General features: G+C 38.3%; 1 protein-coding gene across 1 annotated transcript in view; it reads right to left on the bottom strand.

Annotated features, from left to right (window-relative positions):
• The window catches only part of PRMT3 (protein arginine methyltransferase 3), a 106,121-nt gene extending 95,902 nt beyond the window's left edge, over window positions 1–10,219 (bottom strand). The window contains exons 1-7 of the mRNA XM_090263159.1: window positions 10,052–10,219; window positions 9,633–9,768; window positions 7,667–7,749; window positions 7,212–7,261; window positions 6,528–6,630; window positions 5,410–5,569; window positions 3,947–4,091 (exon numbers count right to left, since the gene is read on the bottom strand). Coding sequence (XP_090119285.1) covers window positions 3,947–4,091; window positions 5,410–5,569; window positions 6,528–6,630; window positions 7,212–7,261; window positions 7,667–7,749; window positions 9,633–9,768; window positions 10,052–10,079 — 705 coding nt within the window. The 5' untranslated portion in view covers window positions 10,080–10,219. The remainder of the gene's footprint in view (window positions 1–3,946; window positions 4,092–5,409; window positions 5,570–6,527; window positions 6,631–7,211; window positions 7,262–7,666; window positions 7,750–9,632; window positions 9,769–10,051) is intronic.
• Between the last annotated feature and the right edge of the window lie 3,059 nt (window positions 10,220–13,278).

The following is a 13,278-nucleotide window of genomic DNA, read 5'->3' on the forward strand; positions in this document are numbered from 1 at the left end:
CCTGTATTAGTTACTTAAAATACCAAAGGAAAAAAAAAAAAAAACCCCAAAACAGGTAAATGTAAAGTTACAGTTACATATGAAAAATGAAGTTTAATTCGAGTATGGTTTTTCTAAGAAAGTCATTTGTCAGCACCTTTCTGATTTATAATCTTGTTTTGTTTCTAGAAATGTCTATAGTAGGAAATGATGCTTAAAATCCCATAAGCTTAAAAGTAAATCATTTGAGCCCTGCAGCCCACATTATGAGACTTCAACACTCTGGAGTCTCACACGACCTGTAACCAAGACAGGCACTGAATGCTACCATTTATGTTGGTTCATGAACACAGCTGATTCCCCTTTAAATTTCCTCAGTTGAGGCACATAAGGACAGCAAATTAAGCAGCAAAAGGCTCTGTTGCCAAGTGAATAAAAATATCTCAGACTGGGAATTCTACTTTTGAGTTCCACACTATGTTAAAAAAAAAAAAAAAAAGTGACAAAAAATACTACAATATAAAATTTTTACAATCCATATACTGTCCCAAAAATATTTTTATGCCAATATTGGGATTAAAATAAAAGATTTAAAGGAAGCCTGAAATTAAAAGACAAGTTGTTCTATTTAATTATTGGATCTAAAAGGGAGGAATTTCATGCTTTCCAATAAAATTATTACTAATGGCTTTACAAACAATATTTTAAATCAGGCTTTTAAAATCTTCCCCTGGAAGCTTTTAAGAATTACTAAAAAAAAAACCCCAAAAACTAATGTTTACATAAGTTTACACATATTAACTAATTTTAAAACTTAAAAAACATAGCATTTCATACATTTTTATTCTCTTCTTACACCATAACCATTGATTTTCGCTGACACAATAAAACCTACAAGGGGTGAACATCAGTCAGGAAAGCAGTCACTAGGAAAGCGCCCACCAATCACACTGCTTCACCACTGCTCTAACTTAATCATCAGCATCCCAACTCCTGTCCTAAGTTCATGCACTGCTGCTCCACTCAACTACAATCCTTCACCCAGGCTCTTTCTATACATCCATCAGTCTTTGTTCATATGCTCACTCTGGTGCAACAAAATCCAAAGTATACCTAACATAGAGCCTCAGAAAGAGCAGTTTCAATTTAATAACCGAATTTTTGAAAGAAAAATCCACTGAACAAGAAAATGCAAGCCAATAAGACTAGCCCTCGTAACCACTTCTAAAAACTTATTCTAACAAGAATAACAGTTCAATTCAAAATAAGGTAATATACGGAAATTTTAAAGTGCCTTTTGCACCAGCCTATTAAAATTGAGAAAAACAAAGAGACAAAAAGAATAAAATTAGAGCACCAATACTAAAAAGCAAGATAACCTTTTAAGACTGGTAAAGCATTATGAAATCATTCCTATGAATATAAAAAAATTTTAATAAGACTAAAGACAACAGGGAAGTTATATAGTATAAATTTTATATATACAAATAACATTGTTTTAAATGTATAATCTCATGAAAGTGAACAGAATGCATGAGTCAGCTGCAGATACAATGAGAACAATGTAGTAAAAAATATATATATTTAATGGTACTATGATTTGTGATAAATGTTCACCAGGATGAACAATGTTTTTCTCGGAAAAAAGAAAAAGAGAGTGATGCATTTTAGATTTACAACATTAGTCAATGACTCTTCTTCAGAAAGGCAAAGTGGCAAAGGATTTCAAAAGTTCATGTAATCTATCCCTCCATTAGCTGTATCTCTAGAATTTAAAAAAAAAATCTTTATCTGAACTCCAGAAGATTAGATCATAAACTACCTTTATTTATAATTAATTATAATCCCAACATATGTCAAAATAATGTCATTGAAATATCTGAGACTAAGTAACAAAAAAAATCCAAGTAATATTCCTGTAAAAGCAAGGCCAATTCTAAAGAGAAAAATAAGTCCTGTATATATGGTTTCTCAATTTAAATTATTTATAAAAATCAGGTGAGATTCTGATAGTAGCAAAAACTTGAACAGACTATATGCTAAGAAATGTTTTTGATAAACAGAAGAAATATATAAGGCACATTTTGTATATCCATAGTACATAACTTAGCAAAATATAAAATGGATAAACAGCTTTTTGAATGGAATGTATCCATATTTCCTATGAACAATTAACTCATCTCCAAAGAGAGATAATCATATTATGTAACAGCTAAGAGGAAATATGGCATGGAGAATTATATTAATAAGGATACTTAGAGTGATTCTCTAAAGGGGAAAAGATAGCACTGGAAACTTCAGGCTGGGATTTAAATCTGTATGTAATGGGTAGGTACATCAAAAGGACTTAAGCATAAACGATTAGGTGTGAAAATCTTCTAGCTATTGTCATATATACAAGTATCCAGGACAGGGTATTGGAAATAAGTGCTCAAAGTGGATTTCCCTGATGATTGTGCTGAAGACATCAAATGTACTATCTTCTGGGAGTCTCAACCTTATCTGTCTGAAAAATGCAACACAATTTCTATACCAAAGGCATTAAAAGTTCATGGCATTCATATTGATGGGGTGATTTTAAATGACAAACATGGGCTTAGATTAACTCCTTCAAAGAAAATATTCTAGACACAATAAAATTAATTTAACAAGAAAACCTCAGTCAGTCCATTTATTTCAAACAATTTCACTCTGGACTTAAAATAATGTATTACTTACATGATAACTATTATTTGTAATGAAATGCCATTATCCAAGTGACAACAAAAAGCACAACCATGACATGTCATTAGTAAAAATATGACATAGCACTGCTTTAAAAGTAATTACAATTACTATTAATCAGCAAACCTTCACTCTCGGGTTCTACAGAACTGAAAAAAGAAAATATATATGTTATTAAATCCCCAGGTTATTTTAAGTGCACGTGCTTTAGGAAAACATAGTCTTCGGGCTTCCATAAGATAAAACATTCTTTTGAGGAAGCATTTAGGTAGGAATTTTTTGTTTTCTGGTTTCAAGAAAAAGTAGTGGCATCTAAAATTCACGAATAGACATATAAAATTTTCAATAATTTTTAAATTCCAGCACTTGTTTTACTCTGGTTAGATATTTTCAGTTTTAATGAATTAAAAAATTACATCTTGCTATTTAATAACCTGTAAGACATAATAAAATGTGTACTAGGTATAATTAGAAATCTATTTATATTTTACATGGACATTACCATTATAAAAATTAAAATCAAACAAATTTAAATACCTGATTTAATCAATTTAGAAAATTCCTCTATATATCAATGATTCCAAATGTAAAAAAAGTTATGCTATAACAGTTGAGAATTATTCATAATAAAACTTTGTACCAAAGAATTATTTGCCCAAACTGAAGCCAGTATAGCTATTTAGAACACTAAAATTAATCATTTCCTCTGTAATTTAAAGACAAATGTGTAATTTATTAGTTCCTATTTAATAGTTGCTCTTGAAATTGTCAGTAGTTGTTTTTTACCAATACTCTATTTAAAGCAAAAGTAATTCCATAATAAAGATTAATGATCTTTTTTTAATAATTTGTTTGTTTATTTATTTATTTTTAGAGACAGGGGAAAGGAGAAAGAGAGGGAAAGGAACATCACTGTGTGGTTGCCTCTCACTCGTGCCCCCAACTGGAACCTGACATGCAACCTAGTCATGTACCCTGACTGGGAATCGAACCAGCAACACTTGGTTCGCAGGCCGATGCTCAGTCCACTGAGCCACAGCAGCCAGGGCTAAGATTAATGATCTTAAACAGAATTTAAATGACTCTGATGCTTCTGTAACCTTTTCAAGCTAGCAAGCACCAAAGAGATTTTTTAAAAAAAGAAAAGAAAAAAAAAAGCAGTTCTACAGCATATGTATTAAGAACCTGTTTTATTAAATTTTTTCTTTAGTATAGATTTGGTGCATTTGTGCTCTTTTCTAACCTTTAGCATTTCTTCATGTATCCCAAAATGCCCGTATGAGCTGAAATAAACACCATCCTCATCCTCATCCTCCTGGAGGTCTGCAATGGTAGTAGATGCCGACCCGGTTCTGACATCGTTCATCACAAAATCCTGAGCAAATTGTCTGTAATCAATTTGAAATACACCCTTGAGACAGGTTTACTGGACCATGAAAAAAGGAAAGGCTAGAGGCTGAGGAAGAAGGGGGCGGGAGAGAGTGGAGTGTGGAGTGTGATGAGCTTTCTAAAGCACATGCTATCTTAAGCAGCTGAAAGCTCCCCCTGCTGGATCTTAAGCAATGGCATACTCAAACCCAGTTGTAAGCATTCCTTTCTGCAAACCACAAAAGCACTGCCAACAGCAGATGATTGCTGTTTGTATCTTTCAACTGGGTAAAATAAGTACATTACTTTTATTCAACTTTTATTATTCTTAATATTTCAAAATCTTATTTTAGTAGCTGAATCAATGTAGTACTATATTTCAACACTTTATTCTTTAGAACCTATTATCTCATGGAAGGGGTTATATGGGCAGAAAGTGGACCCAAATTGAAATTGACATATACCAACACCACCCACTACAGCTCTAAACCTTGGTTCCGTCTTTGATCACAACATATTAAGAATCTATAAGGAATGCATGGGGGAGAAGTGCAAAGACGCAGACAGTATAGTTGTTCTTAGTTACTAGGTTATCCAGCATAAAATCTCAGAAACAGGTATAGGGAACTATAATCAGCTGTACTATCCTTTCTGCTGAACGTTCTGGCAAACCAACAAATAGGCACTCACAAATCCAATAGGTAAAGCTAGAGGTATATTTGGTAGAAATGCAGACTCTCAAGCCCTACTTCAGAACTACTAAAATCAGAATCTATAGTTTTAACAAAATCTCCAAGTGATTTACATGCACATTAAACTGGGAAGTACTCAGCCAGTAGAACACTAATTTACTCACTGGAGAAAACCATCCTATGTATCTGGTTTCCTGATTAAACATTATATCATAATTACATTTTGATTCTTTAAAAATAAAAATTTTAATCCTGTATTTCACCCAAACCTAAAAATATTAATCCCACCACTTTAAAGCCTAGGAGAGGAAAAGTAAAATGGAGAAATCTGTTAAAAACAGTGTAATTCAAAGGAGGATAGTATCAAAAAACAAAAACACTTAAGAGGATAACACTCCCTAGAACAGTTACCATTAGTATAAAATTATAAAGAAGTATATGAAAACAGGTAATAGTACAGAATTTTATGTTAACTAATGATGTCCACAATGTATAAAAACATATATGATTGCATATCTTTAATATACTAAGATTTAATATCTGCATTGTACATTCCAGTATATGAAATGTTTTACCACATTCTGTCTATTAGTTGTATTATTTTGGGGGTCTAAACAATTAATTTTCTATAAGATTGATAAATTACTTCATTTTTTGCAGATCCTCACGCGCTCTAGCTAATGCAGCTTCAGCAGACAGTGCCCTGGCTTCCATGTGTTTCAATTTTTCAACAACAGAAGTATTTTCACTGAGTCCATTGGGGAACAGGAATGGGACTGACATTGGTTCATAAAGATCTTCGACATCTGAAGAAATAAATGGACATTATCAGGCCATCTTATAACAAAGAAGGACATATAACTATGTTAAAAATAAATACAGGGTGTGGCAAAGTAGGTTTACAATTGTGAGTACACAAAGTTTATTCTTGTATTATTTATTAATTATTGTATTATTTTCCATATTAACTGTAAATCTACTTTTTCCCCACCTTGGATATACAAGTGCCTATTATGCAGTCAACCGAAAAAAAGTACTTTAAATTAAATAAATATATAACATTCAAATTATTTCAATTTGAACGGAAAGAGCATGCTGTTAGTCTAAGTTTTTCATTCATTGGCTAAATTAAACACATATATAAGCATTAATTATACTGAAGCAAACCCAGGAAGAAACAAAAAGGTGGAAGGAAAAAAATCCTAATATTTATTAATCACCAACTATCTTTCATATATATGCATTACATCTCAGTTCATCCTTAAAACAAGCCTAAGATATAAATAATCATCCTGATGTTAAGGCATGGAAAAAAATAAATTTCAGAAAAATCAAGTGACTAGCCCAAAGTTATACAGCTCTTTAACGAAGAAACTAAGATTCAACCTCATGCCTGCCTCGATCACTTGGTTGTAGTAGTGTCGTCTAGATTTCTCTACTGAGAAGTTAACGTCTCGTTTGTAGTTAATCCTTCCTTGGGAAGATACTTTGAACTATGCAAAGCATGTTCCACTTTAAATGTTCGTTCACTAGCACCTCTTTAAACTGTAAATGTCATCAAAAACAAGAAAAGCCTGAGAAACTGTCATAGCCAAGAGGGGCATGAGGAGACATGACAATTAAATGTATTACAGTATCCTAGAGGTTTTGGAATAGAAAGGGGAGAGTAGTGAAAAATTAACTTTGAGCAGATAAAATAGTTTATTTGCCTTTTTAAAGTATAGTACAATATTTAAAACAGTCCACAAAGGGTGTTCATCTTACCAAACTGAAGTAAAAGATCATCTTCTAATACTGGCTTCAAATACTCTTCTCTTTCCCAAGGCACTGGGTTGTATATGGAATTCATATACTCAACTGTAGGATTCTGGATGTAAAATTAACTGCATGTTTTTTTACTGCATATAATGACAAAATCCCCCTAACAAAAACTAGGACAATTAAAACAAAAAGGAAATCATGTCTACATTACACAAAATCTCTAAGGAATTTATGTTCAACTGTCATTTTGTTAACTTGATTAGATGAATCAATGGCTTCAATGCATCATTTTATATTGTTTGGACATGGAGGAAGTGGCACTAAAAACACTCATTTGAACAAAGTACTTGAACAACAGAAAAAATAGAGCAACCACAGTACTTGAAATCACTAGAAATTATTCCTGATTTTACAGAAATACTATCAGTATTTCCCATCATCTGACTTCGAATTATTTTTTTACATAACATTATCTCTTAGATGCACTTAAAAATGACCCAGGAAGCATGATGTATCCATTTACTTGGTACTATATAGTGTGGCATTTCCTAATGTCTATGATTCCAAGATGATGACTCACAAATTTAAAGCAGTTCCTTATATAGTACTTCCCTGTATTCTTTTACTCACCACTGGTAGTGGTATTTTAGTTTCAAAACAAAATTGTAAACTAAGCTACCAACTTACCTTAAGTCGAATAAAATTGATCAGTTTAACGTATCCATAAAATTCAAGTCCTAAAGGGGAAAAAGAAGATAATTCACCTATTTTAATATGAGTTCTGTTTAACTGACCTGTTCTATAGAGGCTTCCCTGATTAGACAATAAAATATTTCTGTCCTCTAAACTACACTTAATGATATTTTTAATTTCTTATTAAGAACTAGAAACAGTAACTTTGATACTTCTAATATTTTAACTGGGAAACAGCCAGCATAGATGACAATTTCCGAAACGTTTTTCTTGCATTTCTAAAATACAGGAAATTAATTTTTAGAATTCCCATTTCTAATAATACAAATCAGGAAAATTAGGTCATAGACTGCCAAGTATTGGGCAGTTGGTATTAGAACTGTAAGTTTCTACAAAAGCTGAAACTTAAATTTCACAACTTAAATTTTCCCATTCTAAAAAATACTCACCATGCTTATGGACCATGGTATCAATATTGAATTGGTGCTCAAATTTACAGTGTGAAAAAGTTTCTTCAGCAGAGGTAAATAACCTGAAAAACCAAAAAGAGTTTCATGAAAAAGTCCCCAAGTCTACATATTGATTTCTTGCTACATACACATAACACATACACATGCCCCATCCTGCTGATTTCTAGTTTTATTTCCAATTAAGAGAAAACAAACATATCTGTCAATGTCAAGAATCCAGAACTTCTAAAGGGAGTTCATACTTCTGAGTTCCATTTTACACCTAAAATAAACCAACTACCCATTGCATGTCAAAGGTAATTTATTTGCCAATTAATTGCATTGAATTTATCAAAAGAATTTTAAGAGAGAGAACTCCCTTTGATAGATTGTTGGCCTCAAGATATAAAAATTCCCTGTATAAGATTCTTTTCTTCTGTTAAGTGTCCAACTCTGCTTTTGGAGGCTTTGAACTGGCAAAGCTCTAACGCAGCAGTTCTCAACCTGTGGGTCACAACCCCTTTGGGGGTCGAACGACCCTTGCACTGGGGTCACCTAAGACCATTGGAAAACACATATATTAATTACATATTGTTTTTGTGATTTATCACTATGCTTTATGTTCAGTTTGTAACAATAAAAATACATCCTGCATATCTGATGATTCATAACAGTAGCAAAACTACAGTTATGAAGTAGCAACGAAAATAATTTTATGATTGGGGGTCAACATAACATGAGGAACTGTATTAATGGGTCGCGGCATTAGGACGGTTGAGAACCACTGCTCTAACGGCTTTCAGAAATAAAGCATAAAATGTAATTTTGCAGCTGGCATGTTCCCATGGTGACGTAATTTCAAATGTGATCCTGTAGTGTTTCCAAAGTCCTTGCCTTACAGACATCACGAGGACCAAGCCTCGTTCTGATGTGACCCACAAAACCGAGGGCGCCAAGTAGGAACACCTCGTTTACATGTCCAGCACGCACGCAGCAGTGGGCTTTCAACAAGTGTTTACCCAGGTAGGTCCCTTCTGCAGCACTGATGCAGCCACAAAGACGCCCATCCTGATACTCAATAAATGCTACCACGTCTCCAGCATGAGGAGCCATTCTCTCCCTATCCACAGGCGGCTACATGTGAGAACAGTGGCTACATATGAGAACAGTGATGAATCCAGAGGAGTTAATATACCACCAACCAGCACTGTACCCGGATGTAAGGGCAACTGGACAATGTTTATTCAAGTCACCCTGGCCAATGCCAACGGGGCCCATTTGCCAGGACAGCGGCCTGAGTCAACGCTTGTTGAGAGGAAGAGGCAGAAGCTGAAGTGGAAAGCACATGGATTTGGGTATGACAAACCACAGCTTTGTGACCTCGAACAAGTGATGGGTATCACAATCTCTTCTAACCTAAGGGAAAAGGCGGCAATCCCTTCCTTTTCAATAGGTGGGGAGCCCCACCTCAGAAAGGTCATTCTTTCAATGGGTCAAATGGAGTGTTACACCTGAGACGCCGTCTGCTTGTCCGAGAACTACAGAATGGTCAAGCTGGGAGGGTCCTGAGAGATTCTTTAGTTTAGTGACTCCGAAACTCATCATTCGTTACCGTCCCCTGATAGAGGGCCTTTATAAAAGATGCCTAGACCCCAATGCTGATTTAGAAGGACGGCAGTGCAGAGTGCAGCCTCTGTATTTTTTATTTTATAAGCGTCTCAGGTGACAAAGGTGTACAACCAGATTTGGGAACCACAGATCCAGTCCAAAACCCTATTACTTTACACACGGGGAAACAGGAGGCTTGTCGAAGACACCCTGGCTTACAGTTCGCAGTTCCTCCCTCTATACATACACTTAGGGTCTTCCTTCTCAACAAGCCCTCACTCCGAACCCCTGGTAGGAGCGCTCGAGGGCAGACCACACAGACCCACGCGGCCGGACCCTGGCGCTGAGGCGGACGAACCTGTCACAGAACAGGCAGGGGGTCTGCTGCTTGTTGTGGGGGAGCTCAGCATCGTCCTCATCCTCCCAGGCGGCCTCGTCACCGCTGTCCGACAGGTCTGGTAGGTCTTCCTCATCCTCCACAGCGCCCCGGCCGCCTAGCACAGGCAAAGGATCAGATTCGCTCCCGGCGCGCCAGCGCGAGCCCAGCCCCAGCGCACGAGGAGGGGGTGGGGACAAGGTTTTACTGCTGGGGAACGCTGCCCGCATCTCGCTCCTCCGCGGCCCTCACCAGCACCTCCCCCACCCTCCGTGCAAGGCCCCACCACCCGGGCTCCGGGTCCCGGAGGGCTCAGGGGAAGGAAGGGGTCTTTCCCAGGCCCCACAGCGGCGCGGCCTGGGGGTTGGGCAAGCCGGGTGCTGACGGGCCAGGATACCCACCGGTAGCGCCGGACGCTAACGAGCACATGGCTGTGGTGCCCTGGGAGCCCGACGTGCTGGGGGCGGGGACCTGGATGAGAGGCGCGCGCAGACGCCGCGGAACTTTCTTGACTGGGACCCGGGAACGAGCGCGGGGCCGGAACTTGGGGAACTTCACGGGCGCCTAGAAATGCGAGAACGCGCACGCTGGCTCGCGAGCGCTTCCGGCCCTCCATACACTGGTGTTGGTCACGTGAGCTTGTGTGGGCGGGGCGGGAGCCCGGGCTCCGCCTCTTTCTGCTGCGGCAGGGTTGGCGCAGTGCGAGCTAGATAAGCATTGAAAACAGTTCACAGCGTCTGAGGTTTAGACACGAGCTTTGTTGTCTCCTCCGGCTCGGGCAGGCGTTAGTGGGAGGACCTCGCCCTCCACGGGGAGGCGAAGAGACACAACAGAAGTTTTGCACTCGGCACCACGCCCTCTGAGCTTCGCTCATTTTGGGTTCCCGGAGGGAGAACGGCCCGCTGCGCCCCCTGCTGGCGGTGAAGGCAGAACGCAAGCAGGAGGCGTGGATTCCTCTTGCTCCTGGGTTCCCTGATCCCTCTGGAGTCCACCGGGGGAGAGGGAACTGCAGGAGCCAGTGTGGGTGTATTAGACACCTCTTGGGGCCAAGGCCTTGCGGGTTCTTTTAAGGATTTGAGTCTAAGCAAGGGAGTGATACTGTCAGGTGTGTTTAGAAAGTAACATTTTGGCTGCTGTGTGGGAAGAACACAAACCTTCCCATGTCTCACATCTTTCTTCCCTTCCTAGTATCTATTCAAACCCCAGACTGGTTACGTGGGAGTGGGCAGCAGTAACTTCAGTAGGTAATGCCCCAGACTCTTAATCCCAAAGGCTAGCATGGTCTTGACACGTTTATACAATTAAATGAATATGGTAATAGACTACCAGGCTCTACATAATCCTGCCTAATGTTCTAGCTCAACTTAACCCTTCATCCTGGGCCCCAACCTCCAGCCTTTTATTTGGACTCATCATTTTTCCACCTCTAGACCTGTTAACAATATTCTACAGATGGATAGGTACTTCTTTGTCTTGGCAGAATGTTCCTTAGACTACCGTTTCTAAGTAGGTTCCACTTCATTCCAGCAGCCTCCCATTAGTTTCATTCTTAGCACCTACCATTTGCTTCTTTCTCTCTCTGTTTTTGGTGTTACCTATAACTGTTTGCACCATGAGGTTAAGGCCACGTCTCTTTACTTCCTCTGGCACATAATACACGGCCTAACTCATAATAGGTCATCAAAAAATATGCTGAATGAAACAGATGCCTTGAATTAATGCTAAACTCTTCTGGATGTACTTATGTCCCTTTAAACTCCAAGAGAACAGAATCCATCAACTATTACTTTTGAAGCCCTTTACATTGTAGGACATTGCCAGAGTATCTGCCTGCTCCGCAGGGTTAGATGTGTTTTCACTGATATATCCACACTACCTTTGTGTGCCATGGCCCCTAGGAGCCATTTAACAAGCTGAACAAATGAATTCAAGGCCTTTCATTATCGAGAAACATCCCACTTTTTCCTTCATCCTTCCAACAAAACACTCTCCAGCAAGGCCCATCTTCTCCCTGTCAGTATAACATTTAAAGGGAAACCTGCTAAATCCCTTGGTAACACCCAATTACATATTCAGTGTTAACAGTATTCCCTCACTTATTGTGGATATTACGTTCTAGACCCCCCATCCCCACTAGAGGTGAAAATCCACGAAGTAGGAACCTTACATTTATTTTAGAATTTATATATATTTTAAAGCTTTATAAACCCTTCCCACACACTTATAAAATGTTCCAGTCCCTTATTAACCTTTCCCACTCCCTTATTAACCTTTTCCACACTTTTATAAACACTATTTATGTTCTAAACATATTCTACACTCTTAAACCTACGTAACTTTAACAACATACATATACAGTACTGCAAAATCCCGCGATAGAGCGAAAAATCCACGATCAATAATTAAATACAATATTTTTAAAAATCCCGTGATACAGTGAGGCCGTGATAAGTGAACCACGATATAGAGAGGGACTACTGTATAGGAATCCCAAACCAATGGAGAAACCCAAATATTTCTATTTAATTCATCCACAGTATGTACTTATCAGCAAAAATTAAGTGGGACTTCCTGGAATTACACAGATACCGGATGCTCTTGCACAGTGGTTAAAAATACAAAGTTATGGGATCAGGCAGACTTGGGTTAGAATGCTGGCTCTGCCATTTCCTAGCTTCGGGTCTTAGTTTTGGTCTCTTGACAAGGCACTTAACTACAGCGAGCCTCAGTTTCCCCCATCTAGGATCTGAGAATGATAGTGTATCCGCAGAACCTGCTCCTATCTTGTTTTTAACAAGATCCAGAACCAAAGTTTAAACCTTGGATACATCACCTATGAGTAATACTTGTGAAACACCACTCACAAGTAACACTTGTGAACCCTTAACTGCTACCCCTTAAAGCCCTGCAGATTTGAACCTTGCTTCCTGTCTTCTTGGCAGTCAACTGGCAAATAAAGCTTTCTTTTCTCAAAAGCCAATGCCATAGTCTGGCTTCTTTGTGTGGTGGGCAGTGAACCCTTGTTCAGTAACAATAGTACCATCTATAAGGATTATTTGGGGGGGAGGCGGTTAAAGGACAGATAGTGTGTGTAAGGGCTAGCACTTAGTAAGCACTTGATAAATATTAACTGCTATTACATCATCCCATTGGCCAAAATACTGCATATTACCACTGATACCTAGGCATTTTCTAACAATCTAACAGGCACCCAGGATCTGTCCATTTTATTTTTATTCCTCTGTTTAATTCTCCCATGAATTACATCAGCTCAGTTATTATAGCTTCTAACAAAGTAGTAAGGCACAATGTTCACTTAAACAATTACATGCAATCAGCCCTGGGTAACTTGGGAGACATAAATGCCAACAGTTTTAGAACAGAAGTCATCTGCAGGCTATGTAAGGTCTGCCCTGCTGCTGTCACTCTGCAGACGAGCATTTCAAAGCGGGCTCCCCACCAGTGGCACCAGAATCTCGAGGGGAAGCTTAAATAAAACAACAGATTCCTGTGCCCATACCCCAAAATTTCAGATTCAGAAGGTTTGAGGAAGAGCCTACAAAGCTCTGTGTTTGAAAAGTTCCCTGGGTGATGTACAGCGGAGCCTTGAACAACATGTGGGTTAGGG

Source organism: Furipterus horrens, unplaced genomic scaffold, assembly GCF_987537825.1.
Source record: "Furipterus horrens unplaced genomic scaffold, mFurHor1.1.pri manual_scaffold_2, whole genome shotgun sequence".
Taxonomy (NCBI): domain Eukaryota; kingdom Metazoa; phylum Chordata; class Mammalia; order Chiroptera; family Furipteridae; genus Furipterus; species Furipterus horrens.